General features: G+C 43.8%; 1 protein-coding gene across 5 annotated transcripts in view; it reads left to right on the top strand.

Annotated features, from left to right (window-relative positions):
- Window positions 1-23,379, top strand: part of TRAK1 (trafficking kinesin protein 1) — a 170,123-nt gene that overhangs the window by 44,389 nt on the left and 102,355 nt on the right. For all 5 annotated transcript variants that reach the window (XM_023547837.2, XM_023547838.2, XM_023547836.2 and 2 more), the window contains one exon: window positions 11,713-11,907. In XM_023547837.2, the coding sequence (XP_023403605.2) occupies window positions 11,713-11,907 (195 nt within the window). The remainder of the gene's footprint in view (window positions 1-11,712; window positions 11,908-23,379) is intronic.

The raw sequence follows: 23,379 nt of genomic DNA, 5'->3' as shown, positions 1-23,379 counted from the left end.
TGCTACTTCCTGAGGCCTCTTGCATGGTGGGCCGGGCAGAGGACTGTGTACCAGGCTCGAATCTGTTGCTGGTTTCCTGTGTGACACTTGGCAATTCCTCAGCCCCTCTTAGTGTCATCTCCCATTAGCTCAGGTGGTTGAGTTAGGAATTTTTAGCTCTAATTGTCCCCTTGTAATTTGTGGAGTCACAGCTTTTGTGGTGAAGAAAGTAATTACCAAGACCGAGTTCCCTGAAGATGCTGAAGTTAAGGCCTCAATCTGTGTGATCCTGTGACCGGGAGGAATTTTCTAGAAGGATATCTGTCAGACACCAGTTACAAAGTACCATGCATATCTCTGGGACCGGCCTGGCCTGGTTGAGTTTTTGTGTCTGTGCTCTGCAGTCCTATCATTTCAGCCAAATGGAATTGTTTCCGAGTCTGTACAGAATGGTTTGGAAGTGGCGAAGTAGGTGCGGGGTCTTGGCTTGTTGTGAAGCCTTTAAAACAGTGCTGCAGGTTTGCATTCACTGCCGAGGATTATGGTTTCTCCAATCTTAATGAGGCAATAGATAATGGGAGAGGGTTACTGCCTCCAGCCAGAAGTTTCTCAAGCACAGATCTGGGGTCCTGCTGCTCACCCACTACCCTCTTGGCCAAGTGGAAACTTGGTGTCTAAAGAGATGGGGTGGGCTAGGGATAACTAAAACCCATTGCTGTTGAGTTGATTCCAACTCATAGAGGCCCTATAGGACAGAGTAGAACTGCCCCACAGGGTTTCCAAGGAATGCCTGGTGGATTCGAACTACTGGACTTTTGGTTCACAGCCGAACTCTTAACCACTGTACCACCAGGTCTCGGGAAAAACAAACAGAAAACAGAAAGGCTATTGTAATGTGGCCAGTTTTGTTTTTTTTTTTTAATTGTAGTAAAATATAAAAATGACCAGTTGCCGTTGAGTCAGTTTTGACTCATGGCCACTCTACGTGTGTCAGAGTAGGACTGTGCTCCACAGGGTGTGCCAAATATCTATAAAATGAAATTTGTCATTTTAACCATTTTTAAGTGTACAATTCAGTGGCATTAATTATATTCACAGTGTTGTGCAACCATCACCATCGTTTATTTCAGTGTGGCCAATTTTGGCAAATTAAGATTCCTTTTCTTGTTCTTTGCGTGTCACCTTTACTGTGGTCCATAGTGTTGAAGCATTTACTGACCAAGATCAAAGACCACAGCCTTCAGTATGGATTACACCTCAACATAAAGAAAACAAAAATCCTCACAACTGGACCGATAAGCAACATCAGGATAAATGGAGAAAATGTTGAAGTTGTCAAGGATTTCATTTTACTTGGATCCACAGTCAACGCCCATGGAAGCAGCAGTCAAGAAATCAAATGACACATTGCATTGGGCAAATCTGCTGCAAAAGATCTCTTTAAAGTGATAAAAGCAAAGATGTCTCTTTAAGGACTAAGGTGTGCCTGACCCAGGCAATGGTGTTTTCAATCACATCATAAGCATGTGAAGGCTGGACAATGAATAAGGAAGACTGAAGAAGAGTTGCTGCCTTTGAATTGTGGTGTTGGAGAAGAATATTGAGTATACCAAGGACTGTCAGAGGAACGAACAAATCTGTCTTGGAAGAAGTACAGCCAGAGTGCTCCTTAGAAGCAACAATGGCGAGACTACGTCTCACATACTTTGGACAAGTTGTCAGGAGGGATCAGTCCCTGGAGAAGGACATCATGCTTGGTAAAGTAGAGGGTCAGTGGAAAGAGGAAGACCCTCAATGAGATGGATTGACACAGTGGCTACAACGATAGGTTCAAGCGTAACAACGATTGTGAGGATGGTGCAGGACTGGGCAGTGTTTGGTTCTGTTGTACATAGGGTTGCTGTGAGTTGGAACCAGCTCAACGACACCTAACAGCAACATAGCATTCTCCTGAGTACTGTAGCAAGATATCAGGATGGGGATCCAAGTATGCGAACTGGAGGCACAGATGTTTAATTTGGCCCTTAAGTATTTTTTTTTTAATTCTAAATTAGTGTCCAACTTTTAAAAATCAGGGAATGCCATGTAAAAATCTAGATCTCTGGCCAGCACCTTGAAAGAGTCAGCCTATCTAGGACCATAGGGCTGCCCCCTCATTGGAGCTGGCAAGTGCTGTGAGTAGTAGCTGCCCCCTGACACAACCCTTGGAATGTGCAGCCCTTGTTCTCCCTGCTCAGAGGAACTTGGGGTGGGAAGAGAGCTTTTCTGCAACGTCATGCCTTTGTTCTACAGATGAAGAAACTAAGTTCCACAAAGATGAAGATGTGGCTTGCCTGGGTGACAGGGCAAAATGGGGGGCAGAGCCAGGACTGGGGTACCATTCTCCACACTCTGTGCTCTGGTCACGACACCGGGGTTGGCAGCCTTTTCCCTTTTCCTCTGTGCCCTCTGTTGTTCTCTTCCTCCGATTTTGCCAGTTTTCTCCCAGTAAGTTTCTCCTCTTTACACAGCACTGTTCTCCCTCTCCCTGCTTTTATTCTTCCCTCTCCCCTTGGTGTTTCTCCTGGGATCTCCTGAAGACTACATGAGTACTAAGGGATACTTTTCCCCGGTCAGGTCCTTCCCACATTCAGCCTCCCTTGCCACTGTGCTGTTCTCTGTGCTTCTGGGTCCAGCTTGGAGGCAAAAGGCCCAGAAACCCCCCTGAACTTCCCTCTGTCCTGGGGCTGCTGCAGCTCAGAGCATTCAACTGGAGGAGGGGCACCATGGTCATAAATATGCTGACTTATTCTGAGAGGCGAGAGATAATCACTGTTACCTGAGATTCCTTAGTTTCTGGGGATTAATTTAGAGCTACCGCCTCTGCTGTAAAACATAAGCATCGTGTCTGGCACCTGGTGGGCTTCATGAATTGGGGTTTCACCTACGGTCTGATGGAGCCCATTTTGTATCTGTGCAAATCCCTAGATGAGGGAATGAGGATCTCACCTGAATCAGGTATAGGGTGGACATAGCTGCTCATACAGCTCCAATCATTCCAGGTGCTGAGCGGGCTCCAGGACCCTCTCCCACTTCCCAAACCAAAACCAAGCCTGTAGCTGTCCATTCGATTCTAACTCCTAATGACCTGGGAAGACAGAGTAGAACTGCCGCATAGGGTTTCCAGGGAGCACCTGGTGAATTCGAACTGCTGACCTTTTGGTTAGTAGCTATAGCAGCTGGGCCTAAATGAAGCCTCAGTCCTAGGTAGGAGGATCTACCTGAAACATCTACTTTCCTAGGAGAAAACCTAAGAAGGGCCAAAGCTAGGTGCAGGTGAAGAGACCTGTCATATTCTGCTCTGGACGTGGTGCCATAGGAATTCAGGGACCTAGATCAGCATTTGCTGATTGACTAAAGAGACGGTGACTTCCTGCAAGAGACCTTTCCTTTATGCTGGACAAAGACCTAGGGCGATACTGAAAGGGACTGGAAAAGACCTTGACACTAGATGGCGCCATGTTCCTCATTCTGAAGCTGGGTGCTTGACCATCCTGGGCAGGCCAGGGCTTTACACACTAGACCTTACACCTACTGCTTCCTTCCCCTTGTTGGGTTATTTCCCCAACACATATTGAGCACTTACTATTGTCCACCATGGGGCTAAGTACCCCTTCCAGAGGGGCTCACAGTTAGTGGGGAAGAGATATGTAGAAAATACTGCTAACATTGTAGTGAATTAATTTGTGTACTACTTGCTGGTGGTACATAGCCAGAGGGAAAGGGTCAAGGAAGGCTTTGAAGTACAGGGTGACATTTGAGTGATATTTTGGAATGGAGTTTGCTGGGCAGCAAAGGATATTCTAAGCAGCTAGAACAGCTGGTGTACAAGCACAGATTTGTGAAAAAATGTGTTTGGAGGATGGTGAGAAGTTGGTGTCGCTTAACTGAAGGCGTATTGGAGACAATAGCAGAGAATGAGCTTGGTGAGAGGGGTCGTCCAGGTATTGATTTGGCTGCTTTACCTGAGACTAAAATAAGAGTAGCTTAAGTGAGGAGAAATTTATTTCTTTCTCTCCTTAAAGTATAAGTGGAAGGTGGTCCCAGAGCACCTTGCTGTCCAGGTGGCCTCAGGGTTCCTCAGGCAGTCCTCTAGGACTTACCTTCACTTGTATGGCTGCAGGTGGCTGCAGGCCCATTGCTGTAACTGGACAGGTGGAAAGGGCATGTCTTGGAAGTTCTGTTTACATCCCGTAAACCAGGCATGTGGACACACCTAAATGCAAGGAAACCTGTGAAACACAGTTTTTAGTGTAGTGGTAATGTGCCCAGCCACACCTTGGGGCGGAAGAAGTGTAAAACCAAGACGTGTAAACTGGACTTTGGGAAATGTCCAGCACCCTTTGCCCTAGGAAAGTGCAAACTAAATTATGGAGCATTTTATAGGGAGCCCTGGTGGCCTAGTAGATAAGAAGTTTGGCTGTTAACCAGACGGTCAGCAGTTTGAATCCACCAGCCACTCCTTGGAAACTCTATGGGACAGTTCTACTCTATCCTATAGGGTCTCTCTGAGTCGAAATCAACTCAATGGCAATGGGTTTGTTTTGTTTTGTTTTTTTATAGGGAGCTGGGAGATTTTTAAATAGGCAAGACTGTGATTTAAAAAGTGTCTCTCCAAAGATGGTGCCAGCAGCAAGGTGGCCCCTATAGGCCCAGTGACCCTGGAGGCGGTTGTAGTAATCTGGGGAGGAGGAGATGCGGAGGGGGTGGATCTCCCCGGATAGCCCAGGTGAGCCTGGCCTTGTGATAGTTTGACAGACTGGTGGCTGGTGGGATTTTGGATGGTTGTTACTACAAATCTTGCAGAAGCCATGGCCTTACTGGGGACTGGGTTCAGTTAACAGGTTGATGCCCTTCATTTGGGACTCACTTGAGAACACACTTCTTATGGCTTGTTAATAATGTGGACTGGAGCTGTGGAGAGATGATGACTGTGGAGAGAAAAGAGGGTTCCTTTGCTCCAGGTTTGGCCAGTAGTGTCCATTCATGACACGAACTTGAATAAACTCCAAGAGTAGGAGCTGCGCCTGTCCTACTCAGGCCACTGGCCCTTGCGGTTGTGCAGAAAACTTCCCTCATTTCTTGGCCCTGTTTCCTGAGCTTTAAATAGAAAAGTCATTCTGGTACCTCTTTAACTTGTTGATGAAGTCTTCCACCCATTTAGAACAAAAACTTCCTGATCATCATGTCCATGGAATTGCCTAGCACTTCCAGTGCACCCACCTAGGAGATGGGCAGCAGGTGACAGAGGGAAGAACACAGCCCTACGAGCCAGACAGCTGAGGCTTCTTGCGCTGCATCTGCCACTCGTTTAGCTGTGTGGTCTTGGCCAGCAGGGTGTTTCACAACTTGGGGAATCTCAGCTTCCTTATCTGTAAAGAAAAGCAAATAGTATCTATGTCCCAGGTTGCTGGGAGGGTTAGAGAAAGCTTTGAAAGCACCTAGCTTGGTGTTTGGCACCAGGGGGCAGTTGATGGAAGTATTGTTGGGGGGTTCTTTTTTTAAGAGGCAAGCAACATGTTATGCTTTATACACAGATGCACCAAGTAGCTATAAAATCTACTTTTTAAATATTAAAGACTTAGAGCTAGTCATCGATTGGAAAAGTAGCTACCTGTAAAAAATACTTAACACTGAAAACTATGAGAAACCAGAAATTTCTGATTAAATTTATTATCATTATTTTTTGTGAAAATATACACAGCAAAACATATACCAATTCAACAATTTCTTCATGTCCAGTTTGATTACATTCTTCAAGTTGTACAACCATTCTCTCTGTCCTTTTCCAGATTATGTCGGGGAGTTCTTGTAGGTCCTCATATTGTGTTTGTCTGACCTCAGGCCTTGGTTGTATGAGGGAAACATGGTGTCTGCCCCCAGAGGAGGTCCCTGCAGCTAAAGTCAAGGAATGCTCCTTGGGCCATCTCTATAATCCTCTCCTGTGCCCTGATTCTGTGTGCCTTCCAGGCATCTAAAAACTTGGTGTTTATGTGGCTGGTCATGTTACAGAAAAATCACATATACAGAGTTTGTGAAAAAGGCATTTTGGCACAGCCTACCCTTTTGATACTTTATCTCAGTTATCATCGTATGCTTTAAGGAAAATGATAATCTCTCAGGCACAAGGACCCGCAGTGTAAATAGGTTGACCTTCAGCTCTGGAAACACGGAAGGACGGGTCGAATCTCAGTGTTTGAGCAGTTGCCAACGTGCTCACAAGTGACACGTTATTCTTAGAAGGGATTTTTTGGCCTGGATCGTGTTGCCTTCACCACCACCACCAAATAGCAGTGCCACCAGAAGATTCCAGCCTGTCGTTGGGCGTGACGTGTGGGAATGTTTTGGGCCCTCCCTGGTCTCCTAAGGACAGGCAGACACTGCCTTTTGTGGAGCTGCTGTGGAGTGATAGTTTGGTCAGATCTTTGTTTAGCCAAGAGGTGGTTGGGCGTCAGCCTTCCTTGACCCTGGATCCCCTCAGTCAGACGGTAGCCATGTTATAGCTGTGAGGCTTCTCCCCGAGATGAGCTTTGTGGGAATTTATTTTTCACGTGGTAATAAGAGGAGGAAATATTTGCTTAATTAGGGGCCATCCTGAATCTTTTGAATGATGTTTTGGTATTAGTGGGAGATGAGAAGAAATACGAGACACCATCTGTCTTGAGGTCGAGCTGTTGGTTCAGGCATAGGGGAGGAGATAACTTCTGTTCGCGGCAGGCATTTGCAGAGTGACAAAGCAACTCTTGTCTGGTTTTCAGCTCTGAGCTGCCAAGTGCACATACTATGCATTTCCGAAGTTAGGCAGGGAAGAAGCCTGAGAGTTGAGATATAGTTTTCTCCCCTAGACAGAATTGAAGAGCTTCCTTAGACCTCCAAATAAAATTCTGAATGTCTTTACTTTCTACTTTGGATTAACTCTTTACTTAAAAAAAAAAAAAAAAAAGCACTTGAAAAATCATGCTGGCTTCCGGAATGGAAATGTTGTATAATGAAACTTTGCATTTTGACTGAGTGAGGAGGGTCTGTGGAAGAGGGGAGGCCAGGAGGGAGTGGCTGACAAGTGCTTTCCCTGGGCTCCTGCCCAAAAGGACCTGATTTGTCACTAAACATCGTCTTTTCCTGTGCTTCCATATTTTTTCCACCTTTATGTGATCTTTAAAACCCTGGTGGTGTAATGGTTAAGAGCTTAGCCAAAAGGTCAGCAGTTCAAATCCACCAGGCACTCCTTGGATACTCCATGGGGCAATTCTACCCTTGTCCTGCAGGGTCGCCATGAGTCGGAATTGACTCTATGGCAAGGGGTTTGGGTTTTTTTTTTTTTTTTTAAGCGCAAAGGAGACAGGGATTGGCAAGTTCTTCTGGCATGATGTCTCCAGGTTGCACCTGAGTGTCAGTGGCCCTTGGGGGTCACTTCCCTGCTGCCTGCTTGGCCCCAGGAACCTCCCTCTTCCTCCACTCCTCTGCCCCGTGCTGCTTGGCCTTGGCTCAAACAGGGAGAGAAGTGACGTGGTCTTTCTGGCTGTCCCTGCTTTGGTTCTCCAAGAATTCCTCCCTCCCATGGGCTGCTGCAGGCGCTTCCTCCTCCCTCTGTCAGCTGTCCCAGCTTGGAGCACCAGGATCTACTGTCACTATTCACACAGCCATTTTTGAGGTGTGTGTTGAGGACTGGGCTTTTCTCCTTTAGTCTGAGAAAGAACACGTCTTGCATTTTAACAATACGTCTAGGTTGATCCATCCTTGGCACCTCTTCCCTATTTTTCCCTTGCTATTTTTTTTTTTTTAAATTATTGTGTGGTTTTATTTATCTTGAGAGTCTCCCCTCCCTGCTTTTCTAATGCTTTGGAGAGGACAGAAGACTGAAGCAGAGGCTCAGTTTGCCACCTTGATCCAGAGCCCCACCTTCATTTTCTACTTCAAGGCAAGAGCATGGTACGACAGCCTTGCTAAGAATTGACCCCAAGATTTGTACTCTTATCTTATGATTTTTTTTTTTAAATCTCAGCTGCAGGCTTAGTCCTAGAATGATAGAACAAGTTAACACTCCTCTCTTATCCAGCTGTGTGCATGACAGACACCTTGGTTTATTTATGGGTTGACCAGACCCCTGCTGCTTACACAGTCATTTATTAGCACTAGTCCTGTATTTTTTTTTTTAGTCCTGAATGGGAGCCCTGGTAGTGCAGTGGTTAAGAGCTTGGCTACTAACCAAAAGGTCGGTAGTTCGAATCCACCAGCCACTCCTTGGAAACACTTTGGGGCAGTTCTGGTCTGTCCTCTAGGATCACTATGAGTCAAATCGACTCGAAGGCCACGGGGTTTGGTTTTTTTTGGTTTTAGTCCTGAATGCCTTCTGCAAAATGGAATGCTCTCATGGCTGATGTCAGAATTAGCTGATAAATAATTAAAATTCACCCTAGAGTTTATTGAATTCCTTCTTTGTATTTCTCCTTTGATAAATAAGTGCTGAGGATATAGAAATTGTGTTAAGACCTTTTAAGACCTGTTCTTGCCCTGGCTATATTTGCCATGTTGTTGTGTTTACAATTTAAGAATAGCCTACATTAATGTGTTTTATATGGTCTACATTTATGTGTTTTGTATGGATTAATTCACCTTCTTAGACATTATCATGCACCCACCTAAGCACAGCCCCGTCCAGGAGTTGAGAGCGTGTATGGACATTACGCCATCTCACAGGGAGAAAAGTCAAATACTGAAATACCCAGAAGACAGAACGTATTAAGTGCAAGAAGAGAAGTTCTAATGAAGTGCTATGTGAATGTAGTAGCGGGATGAGAGATTAATTCTATTTGGAGTGCTCAAAGCTTGTAAGAAGTGGTATTCAAGCTATGCCTTGAAGGATGGGTACCTATTGGTTTAATGGTTGGAAGCACCATAAGAACCGAACTGTTGCAAGGGCAGGGCTGTAACCCTTGTTTTCCTCATTGTGTCTCCTATGCCTCTGACACTCAGAATATACCGTGAAATCCAGAACTTGACAGGATTGCATTGCTTTTCTGGGTCTTGCAGGTTTCTGCCTTTGACAAGGTGCAGTCTTACCACTTTTCTCTCACTGTCTATTAGTGGAAAATATTTGAGTTTTCCTTCTCTGACAGGTTTCTGCCTTACACAGGTTCCGGCTTCTGCAGGTTTTACTGTATTTGGATGGATGGAAGTGTGGGTTGAGAAAGAGATGAATGAATGAATTTAACAAAGTCAGAATTCTAGGTAAGGGGGATAGCTTGAATGGTGTTATAGATTGAATTGTGTCCCCCCAAAATCTGTGTCAACTTAGCCAGGCCATGTTTCCCAGTATTGTGTGATTGTCCACCTTTTTGTCATCTGATATGATTTTCATATGTGTTGTAAATCCTGCCCCTATGATGTTAATGAAGCAGGATTATAGACAGTTATGTTGATGAGGCAGGACTCAATTTACAAGATTAGGTTGTGTTTTGAATCAATCTCTTTTGAGATAGAAAAGAGGGAAGCAAGCAGAGGGGCGGGGGGGGACCTCATACCACCAACAAAGCAGTGTCTGGAGTAGAGCATGTCCTTTGGACCGGAGGTTCCTGTGCTGAGAATCTCCTAGACCAGGGGAAGATCGATGACAAGGACCTTCCCCCAGAACCAACACAGACAGAAAGCCTTCCCCTAGAGCTGGCACCCTGAATTTGGACTACTAGCCTTCTAAACTGTGAGAGAATAAATTTCTCTTTGTTAAAGTCATCCACTTGTGGTATTTCTGTTATAGCAGCACCAGATAGCCTAAGACAGAATTTGGTACCAAGAGTGGGGTGCTGCTGTGACAGATACGGGGTCTCAAGGGGTGAAGCTGTGGCCTCTGGAGTTTCTAAGGGTGGGGCCATAGCCTCCTAGGTTTCAAAGAGTCAGATCTTCACGAACTTGGTTCCAGAGTGTGGGGTTGCCTTTCAGTAGTGTCAGTAGGATTGGGCCAGATCTACTGCCCAAAGCTGAGGGCTTGGGGCTGCCATGCCCAAGGGTCAGAAGAACAGGGCCTGCCTGGGCTAAGGGAGAAGGGTTGCCATTCAGATGGACTAGGAGAATGGGGCCGCCCAAATTCAAGGGAACAGAGTCGCTGTCCCAGTGGGCCTGGAAGGTGGAGCTGAAGCCCTGGGCCTAGGGCCTCCAATCAGAATCCTGAGAGTGTGGCCAGTACCTAGAATCTGGAGGGCAGGGCCGTTGTCTAAATGTTTTCAGAAAACAGAAGATTATTTTCGAGCCTTGAGGGCTAATGTAATGTGTTCTGCTGACTTGCTTGATGCCTGTTATCCCTTCTTTCCCTCCAGTTTCTCCCATTTGTAATGGAAATGTCTATATTATGCCTGTTCTACCATTGTACTTCGGAAATAGATAACTTGTATTCTAGATTTCACAGATGAAGAGGAAGTTTTCGATTTTGAACTTGGAGATGATTTAAGAGTTTTGCTAAAATATGATGGGCTGAATGTGTTTTACATATGGCAAGGACATGAATTTTGGGGGGGCCAAAAAGTGGAATGTTATGGATTGAATTGTATCCCCCCAAAAATGTATATCAACTTGGCTAGGCCATATTTCCCAGTATTGTGTAATTGTCTACCATTTTGTCATCTGGTGTGATTTTCCTATGTGTTAGAAATCCTGCCTCTATGATGTTAATGAGGCAGGATTAGAGGCAGTTATGTTAATGAGGTAAGACTCAATCTACAAGATTAGGTTGTATTTTGAGCCAATCTCTTTTGAGATATAAAATACAAGTGAGCAGAGGGACAAGGGGACCTCATACCACCAACAAAGCAGGGCTGGGAGCAGAGCGCATCCTTTGGATCTAAGGTTCCCACACTGAGAAACTCCTAGGCCAGGAGAAGATTGATGACAAGGACCTTCCCCCAGAACCAGCAGAGACAAAAAGCCTTCCGCTAGAGCTGGCACCCTGAATTTGGGCTTCTAGCCTCTGACACTCAGAATCTACGGTGAAATCTGTGAGAGCCAGAACTTGACAGCCTTCTAAACTATGAGAGAATAAATTTCTCTTTGTTAAAGCCATCCACTTGTTCTATTTCTGTTATAGCTGCAGTAGATAACCAAGACAAATGGTAAAAGAGGGCAGGAAGAAGTTAGGCAAATTGATGCACTTATAGCTCAACATGACTGATGTGGCTCAAGTGTAGCGTGCTTGAGGGAGAATGGCCTGAGAAAGGGTTGGAAAGAAAATCTTAGGACAAGATGGTAAAGGCTCAAGGATTTTGGCTTTTCGTCCATATGGTGGGTAGCTAAACAGCAAGAACTGTCTCAGGGAGGTCTTGGTAGAAAGTGTGCATAATTCTGAGTTCTGAGAGTAGAATTGAAATTAGACAAAGACCCCTAATAAGACCTTGTCTGATCTTTCCATGGAGCTCTGGTGGCACAGTGGTTAAGAGCTCTGCTGGCAACCAAGAGGTGAGTGTTTCGAATCCACCAGCCACTCCTTGGAAACCCTGTGGGGCAGTTCTACTGTGTCCTATAGGGTGGATGTGAATCAGAATCAACTCAACACAACGGGTTTGGTTTGGTTTGATTTGGCTCTCCCCATGTTGTAGGTAAGTGGCAGTATACACCTAGTGTAGGCCATAGGTTATTTATTTAACTAGCAACAGCAAATTCAAGTCTTAATGAGTTCTGAACCCTCATGTTTTGGTCCTTTTTCTCCAGATGTGTGCAACAGCACTGACCTCCCGGAAGTTGAGATCATTAGCCTGCTGGAGGAGCAGCTGCCCCATTATAAGTTAAGAGCCGATACCATCTACGGTTATGACCACGATGACTGGCTCCATACGCCGCTCATTTCTCCTGATGCCAACATTGACCTCACAACTGAGCAAATTGAAGAGACGCTGAAGTACTTCCGTAAGTAGTTTCCTTTTCATGTAGTGAAGGCACTGTGATGATTAGTTCTTCTTTAGCTATGGTCTCAAATGAGATCTTGTACTGGTTACCATGTCTTGTGGACTGCCATCCGTGGAAAGGTGCTCAAAAGAAATGTGACTGTAAAGTTTAGCTACATAAAACGCTGAAATTTTAAGTGTTCGCAATAGAAATTTTAGAGTAGTGGGGACCAAATATGGATTTTCATTTGAGCCAACTTTCTTCTAACTACATAGAAAGATAGAACTTTGAAAATGCTCCCATTTGACTTCTCTTAACAAAAATACTGCATGAACCCTTAGAAACTTCTTATTGAGTTTGTTTGTTAGTAACATATAGGCAGTACAGTATTTATATGACACAGCAAGACATATACCAAGGCTAACAATGTTTGTGTGGAAGCTCACAGAGCTGGTTATCAGGAGAGTTTAAATGTCAGTCATAGTGAAGGCTGTAGTGCTGATACCTGGTAGGGTGAGCAGTATACTAGATCACTGACCTTCCCTACCCCTTCCCCAGTGGAGTTGTAATACTAGGACATGAAACCTGACACTGCAGACTTGAAAAGTGATAATTAAAGAAATCTATTACTGATGATGCTTTCAATTTTCATTAAAGAGATACCTTTATAGAAGCAATTTCATTCCTTAGAAATTCATGGCAGCCCTGTGAGCTTGGTAGAACAGGAATGAGATAATTCTTAACTGGTTTTGTCACTGCTAACTTAAATTCAAGTTAGCTTGAGCCTGGTCTGAATTAACAATTTAAGGAGCTTTTAACCACCTTCAAAGTGATAATAATTACTTATCTCTGTATCACTTGTGTTACCTTTAAAAAAAAAAATCGAGTAGTCCTGTATCTAGTTAGAGATAACCTGGTTCAAAACTAGGTTATTGTGAACCTCTTTAAAGGTTTTATATAATTATTTTCTCTAATACAGACTGATCTTTCTAATTTTCTTGAATTTATGCTATTATTTGCAATAAATGAGTCAGAACTATGACTTTCTTTAGGATGCATTGGGCACAATTTTCAGATTTTCTTTACTAAGAGGAATTTTGTTTAAATTAACCTGTGTTTTTGTACCTGATGCAAACTCTGCGGTCTGTTTGTGAACCAATGCAGATAATCAGTTGTGATAAGAGTAAAAATAGAATAATCCATACCAGGGCAGATATGAAACAAGTTAGACTTATATTAAAGTTCAAGTTTAAACCTTAGAACTCCTGATATGTCTTGTAGTGTACGGAAAACTCTTCACAAGTTATTTTTGTTTATTCATGGTATCTGTACCACCCAGGAGATACGGTATCCCGTGGAAAGTGGTGTTCAGAGTAACCTCCTTGGTAGGTTCTGTATTTCCTTCCTTCAGACTGCTTCACTTCAGAGTTCACCCCTGTAAAAAACCAAACCCATCGCCATCAAGTCAATTCCTACTCGTAGCGACCCTATGGGACAGAGTAGAACTGCCCCACAGGGTTTTCAGGGAGTGGCTATCGAATTCTGACTGCCAACCTCTTGGTTAGCAGCCATAGCTCTTAACCACTGTGCCGCCAGGACTCCTTAGACTTCAACCAGAGTTAGTTTTCTAGAAATCCCTGCTTGTTATTTGCTCTTGCCTAAGAGATCCGTCTGTGATTCTGGAGGGCACTTTATAGCCATTTCTGCCACAAGAGGTTCCCAGTCCCTTCTCAGACACACTGGCTAGTCACTTCGATTGACAGTATAATTGGAACACCATCCATGGAAACACTTCACACTTTTCAGAGAACTTTTATACCAATTGCCTCATTTCATCGCTGTAAAATGCTCAAATGTAGGCTGCTTTTGTTGTTGTTAGGTGCCATCAAGTTGATTCAGACTCATAGCAACCCCGTGAGATGGAGTAGAACTGCCCCATAGGACTTTGTAGGTGTTTAAGAGCTTGGCTGCTAACTGAAAGGTCAGCAGTTCGAACCCACCAGACACTCTGTGGGAGAAAGATGTGGCAGTCTGCTTCCGTAAAGATTAACAGCCTTGGAAACCCTATGGGTCAATTCTACACTGTCCTAAAGGGTCACTATGAGTCAGAATTGACTCGACAGCAGTGGGTTTGGTTTTTTTTTTTGGCTGGTCTTTATAGGAGCAGGTCACCAGGTCTTTCTCCCATGGAGCTACTGGGTGGGTCTGAACCACCAACCATTTGGTTAGCAGCTGAGTTCTTAACCGTTGCGCCACCAGGGCTCCTTTATATGTGGCAGGGCTAGATTTATTAGAAGGGAAATAGGAGCGTGGAGAACTCGCAGTGTTGATTCCAGTGCACCAATCTCTTCTTTCAAAAATCTACTGCATAGTGAGACTGAAACAGAGATTGGGTCTTGTCTTTCAGTTCCATGTTAGGGGAGAATTCCTGGTAGGTTTGGCAGTGGATATCACAAATTGCAGTAAAACTAGAAGAACCACGATAAAGATTTAGCAGAGATTCTAAAGGTTTTTAGAGCATGGTTGCAGCCAAGTCTTACCCTCATTCTGTATTTTCTTCTGTGGTACCTGTGCTTAGAGCAGAGTGGGCATTTGCCAAGCGTTTATTAAATGAGCAATCGGGCATTAGGTCTTAAATGTAGAACCCTATAGAATAGGGGCTCTCAAACTGAGGTCCCAGGACCCCCAAAGGGGCTTTAGAGAGAATTTGAGGGTCCTGTGAACTTAGAAAGGAAAACAAAATTATGGCTTTATTCTTATTAACTTCTAAGGAAATGTAGCACTTCTTTCCATTATGAACATGGGCAACAAAGCACAGTGGTATTAGCAGGACCTGAGACTTCATCACCAATGGCAATCATAGGTATTTTCCTGTTATATTACACTGCAAGCTCATACTTGGAAATACAGTCTTTACTCTTCACTATGAAATTATATTTGTCATTAGATAGGTGTGCTGCTAGGTCTTGTTCCTTAATGCAGTCATAAAAAACACTTATTATGGTGCAGACTTTTTAAAAATTTTGATAACAGCATATTAATAAAATTGTCTCCTTTGTAGTCCTTGATTTTACTTGATGTCTTAAAATCCTTATTTTGGGTAGGGGGTGGTCCATGGACCTTGACACATGGCCAAAGGGGTCGGTGGAAGGAGCAGATTCGGATCTCTGCTCTGTGCAGGGTGCACTTTTGGGTTTTGTTTGTTTGTTTACACATGTGTAACCCAGGAGATGTCGTGTCTCCTGCGCTGTGACTCACCGGTGTATTAGAACAGTTGTGAGGTGTGTAATAAGACAACATAACCTCCCCTTTCATTTTAGGTTTATTTTCTGCATGGATTAGAGCAGTGGCTCTTTGTGGGTTGGTGGGGATGTGGGGCACCCCACGGGGTTCTGATGGACCCTGCTAGGTGAGAACCAGTGAATGGGGCCTGTCTACACCATTGCTGTTCAGGTGAAGCAGACTTGGCTTGGAGGTGGGATGGAGCCCATTTCCCTTTCCTGCCCATCATTCGTCTGAGTGCAGGAACAAGGCTTTGCCTTTTAAATGGGGCCTGCACCTTAAGCTTGCTAAGAAGCGGTGAGAAGGCTTCAGGCATCGGATTCTGCTCCTCCTTTACCAGGTGACGGAATGACATCTCAGAAAGTTACAGTGCTCCCAGGTGGACCTTTGACTGCTGGTGATTCTGAGAAACTCAAAAATGAAAATGCCTTGCAAAGCAAATGCGCCCATATATAGGGGATACATAAGATTTGAGGGTCCAACAGGAAGAAAGAATAGTCACTATTAGTGCTTACTGTGTGCGGGGCACTGCTCATTTCAGCCTCATGGTGATCTCCAAATTAAGTATTCTTGTATCTACTGAGGCTCAGCAAAATTAAGAAACTTGCCCAAAGTCACACAGCTTGCAAGTTGGGGAGCTGAGATTCGAACCCAGGCTGTCTGATCTGATTGCGAAATCCATGATCTTAACCACTCTCAGGGTAGCTGAAAGGAAAAAAAAATTATAGTTTAAGACTAAAGCTAATCTGGCAAAACATGAAAAAATAACCCTTGTGTGTGAGAATATGTGAACACCTTATTCATTTATAAAACATATGTCCGACACATTCAAAATTCTTTTTCTTTTTTTCATGACTCAGGTCACCGACCTTGATGTAGCCTGACTGAGCTTAATTTCAAGACAAAATTTTCTTCTTCCCTATGATTTTTGCCTCCTCCTGTTGCCTGAAGCTCCTGCTTCCCTGATTTCAGGTGGAGGTGACTGTGTGTACTACAGGTTTTTCTAGTCACGTCGCTTTCAGCACACACCAGGCATGGAGGTTGTATGTCGGTGGTGGGGTAGCTATGGCACCTTTTGTTTCCTCCTTTCCAGGGTCCACTGCTGTATGTAGCTTTTGGGTTAAGGAGCATTGGTTGAGAAAAGAAACCTTTCTATGCCTCAAGAGCAGGTGATTGGCTGACCACTCCATCCTTATGTTGACCTGGAAGAACTTTAGGAATAGAAAAAGTTATGAAACAAATAAATCTTAAGACTTTGTTCCATTGTTTTTACTGTAAAATAACATTCAGAGTCAGCCAACAAGTATTTATTAAGGGACTGGTATGCACCCGTGATCCTTTTTGCAAACATGACTTGTTTGAGTTTCAGCTGAGGTTTCTGGCTAAGGAAATGAAAACATCTTGGATTGTTAATTTTCTTCCATCACCTAGCCCAGGAACTTTCCACCGGGTTGGACCAATGCAGGAAGCTCTTGAGGCCTTTGGCTGGCATCCTCCCACCTTGCTTTGTGGGAGGAGGGAGGTGGGGCCTGGGAACCAACATATTAAACTAGCTCTTCCTATGGTTTTAATTTTTTTAATTAAAAAAACAAAAAAGACCACTAATCTAGACCAGCCATAATTTTACAGATGGGGCACCTGAAGCCTGAAGTGAAATGACTTACTAAACTCACCCAGCTGGCTTGCTTGGGGCCAGAAATCGTGTGTAGGTCTTCCCACTCCTCTTCCTAGTACTCTAGACTTGGGTCCGGAAGTGGGCCCTACAGTAGATATTATTCTCCCCCCTCCATTTCCACCTTTGTGTGTTCACTTGAGTCCACAAGGTCACAGGCATAATGAGGATTTACACAGTTCACTTTATCAGTGTGCTCAGTGAAGCTGATGCATTGCAGTTTACTCACAGGGAACACATCCCAGAAGAGGCAGATTCCAGCTAGGCTAAACCAGGACTAAGCAGAGTACCTGGCTTGGGAGCTTCAAGACTGACAAGAGTGTGGGCTAGATCCACTCCTTTCTCACCTTGTTGTGCTTGACCCTGGAGCAGAGTTGGCACAATGACCACTCCCTTTCTGGACACTCACCTTGCTTGGCTTCCTTCCTGCCTCTCTAGCCAGTCCTTCCGGACTCTTTCCTAAGTCTTCCTCCTTTTCTTCTGAGCTTTTAAGTCAGTGGCTTTCAATCGTGATGTACCTGGAGAGCTTCTAAAAGTATACTTTCCCCAGGCCCAATCTCAGAAATAGTCATTCTAATCCCCAGGTAACTGTGATGTGTTGCTCTAAAGGTTGGAGTGCCCCAGCCAGCTTCCTTCTGTACCTTCTTTTCCCAATGATTTGAACTCATGCTGGTGACCCCAATACGTCCACCATGACCACATGCCCCAAGCTCCAGGCGCATATACCCAGTTGTTAATTTAATGTGTCCACTGCCAAAAGCAAAATTTTTCCCCATATACATTTGTCCTTATCAGTGTAACATGGTTATCCCATTTCCATATCTTGGCCATCAAGTGGTTCTGTTAACTCTTTTCCAGATCCTTTCTCGGATCCTGCTGCCACCACCCTTGACAAAGCCACTGCCATCTCTTCCCTGGACCACCATATCGTCTCTGCTGTCTTGTACAACTACACATGTGTTGTGCCCTCTGCCCTCCCTGTTGGCTCTGATGGCCTCTGACTGTGCTCCCTGCTTCCACTCTTACTTCTCTGCCGTCCTCTTCTGACTCAGCAGCCTGGCTGGTCTTTTTTCAAAACTCAGTTGGGTTCTGCTCTTCCTTTGCTTCCTGTTCTTTGAATAAAATCTAGGGTCTTCAAGGACCCTGTGACCTGGCTCTTGGCTCACTTTGACCAGCCTCATTCCACCTTTCTCCTTACACTGTGCTAGCCACACTGGTCTTTTCAGTCTCTTGAACACACCCAGCTTGCTCATGTTGTTCCTTTTTCCCTCCTTCCCCTTCTTTCCTATCATTTGGTTCTCAACAGGGGTGTCCCCTCCTCAGAAAAGCCTTCCTGGACTGCCTATCTATAGTGTCTCTGCCACACGCACAGACATTTTTATTACTTTTCCAGTTTTCTGCCTTCATAGCTCTTATCACTCTTTGTAATGATTTGTTTACATGGTGACAATCAATAACAACAATGATTCACCTTTATTGAGTGAGTCGGATCCATTCCACAGCCACCGGTTTGGTTTTTTTTTTTTTTTTTTTTGCTGTTTTCCAGGGTTGTGCTCATTGCTTCACCCCCATGATTGTGCTAGGACACATACGCTAGAGTTGAAGTACATCCTTCTTTTTTTGTTGTTGTTGTTAATGATTTTTTTCTAAATATATTACGGTTGTTTCATCTGAATCTAATTGGCCATTTAATCCTTAATTGAGTCTTGCAAGGGATTAAATTTATTTTCATAGAAGCAACTCTTTTTATACTATTCATGGAATAGTCAACATTATTATGTGATTACATTAACAAGTGAAATGGACATAAACAGGTTTGAGAACAAACACAAATGATCATTGGTAGGGAAACAGTTCAATTCTTAGGAGCCAAAATGTCGAGGCACACGAAACAGTGGCACCATCAGCAGGCTGTGGGCAGCGGTCAGGGGCTTTAGGGGTGTATAGAGTGCAGGCTCATCAGACGAATCGGATAAGCGGGGGTTCATTAGGAGAGCTTCCACTCCACTTCTGCCTCTGGCGCGTTGGTTCAGGTAGACCCCACATCCTTAACTGCCATCTTATGCTTATTTTACTGACCCTGTTCTGGATAATGAGGACCTAGTACTGGATAATGAGGACCTTGAAGGCAGGTACTACGTTAGTTTTATTCCAGGTCTGTACAGAGCACAGAGTACAGTACCTGGCACAGCTGTTGGCTGAATGAAGAAATGCTCTACTGGCATCTCTCTGTATGTCCAGGCAGTCCTAGTTGACCTCACTCCAGACCACAGAGCCTCCGTATTATGAGACATCAGCTTCCAAGTTTTCCTGTTGGAGGGTGTCTTAGTTCTCTAGTGCTGCTATAACAGAAATACCACAAGTGGATGGCTTTAACAAAGAGAAATTTATTCTCTCACAGTCAAGGAGGCTAGAAGTCACATTTGAAAGCACCAGCTCCAGGGGAAGGCTTTCTCGGCTCTGGAGGAATGTCCTTCTCATCAATCTTCACTTCATCTAGGAGCTTCTCAGTGCAGGGACCCCAGGTCCAAAGGACACATTCCCTTTCTGCTTCTTCATTCTTGGTGGTAGAAGGTCCCTTGTCTCTCTGCTCGCTTCTTTTATATCTCAAGAGATTAACTCAAGATACAACCTAATCCTGTACATTGTTTCCTGCCTTGTTAACATAACGGCCTCTAATCCTGCCTAATTAATGTCATAGAGGTTAGGATTTACAACAGTGGGATAATCACATCAGATCACAGAATGGTGGACAACCACACAATACTGGCAATTATGGCCTCGCCAAGTTGACACACATTTTTGGTAGACACAATTCAATCCATAACAGGATACCAAGGTCATAACTAAACATGAAAGCCTTGTGTGTAGCACTTCCGACCCCAGGTTATGTTTTGTGTTTCCAGTGTGTGCTTGTGTGTAATCCAATTGTGTGTGGCAGTATCCTACTTCTCTGCCTCCTCCCTCTCTGACCAGCCCTCCTCTCTGTTTTTTCTTTTGAGGGGGAGTGTGTCACTAAATCCCTTTCCTCCTTCATCTGCTTGAATGTGGACATTTGTCAGCATTCTGTCTTGGGGTCTTCTCTCTCCCATACCTTCTCAGCTTTAGCTGTTGCCTCCCTCCAGATGATGTCTAGGCTTCTCTCTCCAGCCAGAGGATGTGTTGCCAGAATCTCACACAAACTGAACACGTGCTCAGCATCCTCATGCCAGCTCATCTTACCACCTAGCCATCTCATCTCCTGCCCAGCTCCCACAGAGGCCCACATGTGGGTACCTAGCAGGTGCTCAGCCAAGGCCCTTTCCCCCACCCATCTTTTCCACTTTCAAAGGCATCTTTCATTCTTCCTGCTCCTAAATCCATGGATATTAACTTTGCATTTCAGTTCTGGTTCTACAACCTGTTTATTGGTGTCACTATGAGGAAGTCATGGAACCTCTCTGGACCCCAGTTTTCTTTTTAATTTGAAAGCTTTAAAAACAAAAAACTGATTCTCTGTTGGTAGTGACACACAGCATTGGGAGGTAGGGTCCATCTCTGATTTTCAGGGTGGACAAGGAGGGATGCTTGTCACTATTTTATAGACTCATGGAGTTATCCCTTTCTTCATTCTTCCAGTGCCCGGTCTTTTAAAGAACATAAATGGTCTTTAAAAGGAGTTAGGTTTTAAAAATGATAATATTTCTTTCTGGGCATAAAAGTATGCTGATTTTAGATAATTTGGAAAATAAAAACAAAATGATGACTAACTTAGCAACCACTACTCACTTTTTAAAAAAATTTTATTGTTCAGAATATGTACAGTGAAACCTATACCAATTAAACCATTTCTACATGTACAATTCAGTGACACTGATTACATTCTTTGACCTGTGCAACCATTTTCACCCTCCTTTTCTGAGTTGTTCCTTCCCCATAACATAAACCCATTGCCCCCCTAAGGTTCCTACTGGTCTTTCGAGTTGCTGTTGTCACTCTGATCCCATATAGATAGTTCTTAAAAGAGCGTAATGCTCAAGGCAGACATTTTTACTACCTAAGTTAAACTGTTGTTTGGTTTTAAGAAGACTTCAGGTTTATTTTTGGTTTAAGGTTAAAAGATTATCTCAGGACAGTAGTTTCAGGGGTTCATCCAGCCTCCATGGCTCCAGAAAGTCTAGACTCCATGAGAATTTGAAATTCTGTTCTGTATTTTTCCCCTTTTGGTCAGGACTCTTCTGTGGAATCTTTGATCAAAAGGTTCAGTAATGGTAGCCAGGCACCATCCAGTTCTTCTGGTCTAATGGCAAAGGGAGCAGTTGTTCATGGAGGCAATTAGCCACACATTCCATATCCTCCTCCTATTCCTGCCTCTCCTTCTTCCTCTGTTGCTCCAGACAAGTAAAGAGCTTTGGATAGCTGCTTGCAGGCTTTTAAGATCCCAGGCACTACACAATGAAACAGAAGCATTGAACATGTTATTAGGCCAATTAACTGGACTATCCCATTATACCATGACCCTAAACCTCCAAACCAGGAAACAAAATCTCATGAAGTCTTTGGTTGTACATAAGCGGACTCGACAGCAGTAGGTTTGATTTTTTTGGTTAAGCAGCCTCAGCAGGTACTCTTTTTTTTTTTTTTTTGGTCACTGTTGTAAATACATCTATCCCCCAACTTTTGCCAGTTCAACTTTTTACAGGTGTCCAGCTTATTGACAGCAAGTACAATAATCGACTGTACAACCGTACCCTTAATCAATGTGATTTTTCCATCACCATTAGTCCTCCCCCTTTCCCCCTCCCTCCTGTCCTTCATGACCACTAATAAACTTTAATCTTTATGCATTTGCCTTTCTTGTCTTTTTATGTAACTGAGGTCATACAATATTTGTCCTTTTGTGATTGTGATTATTTTACTCAGCATTATGTCTTTAAGCTCCATCCATATTGTAGCATGTATGAAGACTTCATTTCTCCTAATGGCTGAGTAGTATTCCATCATATATATGTAACACGTTTAGTTTATCCATTCATCTGTTGGTGGGCATTTAGGTTGTTTCCACCTTTTGGCTATTGTGAATAGTGCTGCAGTGAACTTTGCATGCTGTTAAAATTCTTCAAAAACATAGTTTTCTAACATTGCTTAATATTTCATCATTTATACCTAATCTTTCTTGTTAGGAATCTAGCATGTTTCTGATTTTTCCCCAAGTAACACATGGGTGAACATCCATAAATATTTGTCTACTCAACTCATGATTTCCTTAAGGTATATTTCTAGAAATTGGTTTCCTGGGTTTGAAGATATGATTGCTTTTAAATCTCTCTTTGGACTCCATTATTACTAACTCTTAGGTTAAATATTTCCTTAAATTAATACAATAAAAATTACTTATTCTTGGTTAGCTTGTATTGAGTCATGAAGTTGATGGTAGGACCTGATGAATAAATGTTTAATGAATGAATGAATAGGAGCATTAGTCCATAAGGTGATAAGATTTGGTAAATGTCCTGAAGTTTTCCCCCCCTCTAAATGTCTAGTGGGGATTTGGATATTGTTGGACATCCCACTCTGGGTGCAGGATCCTCCTTTTTGAGTACCACCTCTAGCTTCTCCTGGATGTTTTGTAGATGACTGTGGTTAATGAGGAGTCCCTGGATGGTGCAAATGGTTAATGCACTCAGCTGCTAACGGAGGAGTTGAAGATTTGAGTCTATGTAGAGGTGCCTCGGAAGAAGGTCCTGGTGACCTACTTCTAAAAAATCATCTACTGAAAGCCCTAGGGAGCACAGTTCTGCTCTGACGTGAGTTGGCATGAACTTCATGGTAACTGGGTTGTGATGGTTTAATGATGAAGGAAAAGAACATCCATTTATTATATTCTAGGCACTTTTAGTCTTCCCAGTAGCCTTAGGTGGTAGAGACTATTCTTATCCCCATTTTAAAAATGAGGAGAAAAAAAAAAAAAATGAAGAAGCCTAAGTTCAGAGGGTTACTCCATGGCTTGTCCAAGGTCACACAAAGAGGGTGAGAGCCAGAATCCCAGCCCAGCTGGACCAGGCCCAGGCCCAGGCCCAGGCCCATGCCTTTCCAAGTTTGATATCCTCAAATGTATCCCAAACCTTTCCTTATTCAAATCTCCAACTTCTCTGGTGTAGGAAAGCCCTAGGTGCTTTCAAGGTACTTAAAATATACAGCATTCACTTCCTCTGAGCCTCAGTTTGTGATCATCCCATCTTTAACCAGATCCCTTTACTTCTAGATATCAGGCCATGTGAACTTAGGAGCAGTTTGCCTGAAAACACCAAATTTGGTCTTTAAGAAGTCTGAGGACGTTACACCAAAAAATCCCAAACCAGGTGCCATTGAGTTGATTCCAAGACGTGGTGACCGCATGTATGTGCAGAGTAGAACTGTGCTCCACAGGGTTTTCAGTAGCTATGATTTTTTGGAAGTAGATCATCAGGCCTTTATTCCAAGATGCCTGTGGGTGGATTTGAACTGTCAGCCCTTCAGTTAGTAGCTGAGGACTTTACCGTTTGCGCCACCTAGGGACT

Source organism: Loxodonta africana, chromosome 22 (genome assembly GCF_030014295.1).
Source record: "Loxodonta africana isolate mLoxAfr1 chromosome 22, mLoxAfr1.hap2, whole genome shotgun sequence".
NCBI lineage: Eukaryota > Metazoa > Chordata > Mammalia > Proboscidea > Elephantidae > Loxodonta > Loxodonta africana.
Note: the sequence above shows the minus strand (reverse complement) of the source record. Positions and strands in the feature narration are given on the sequence as shown.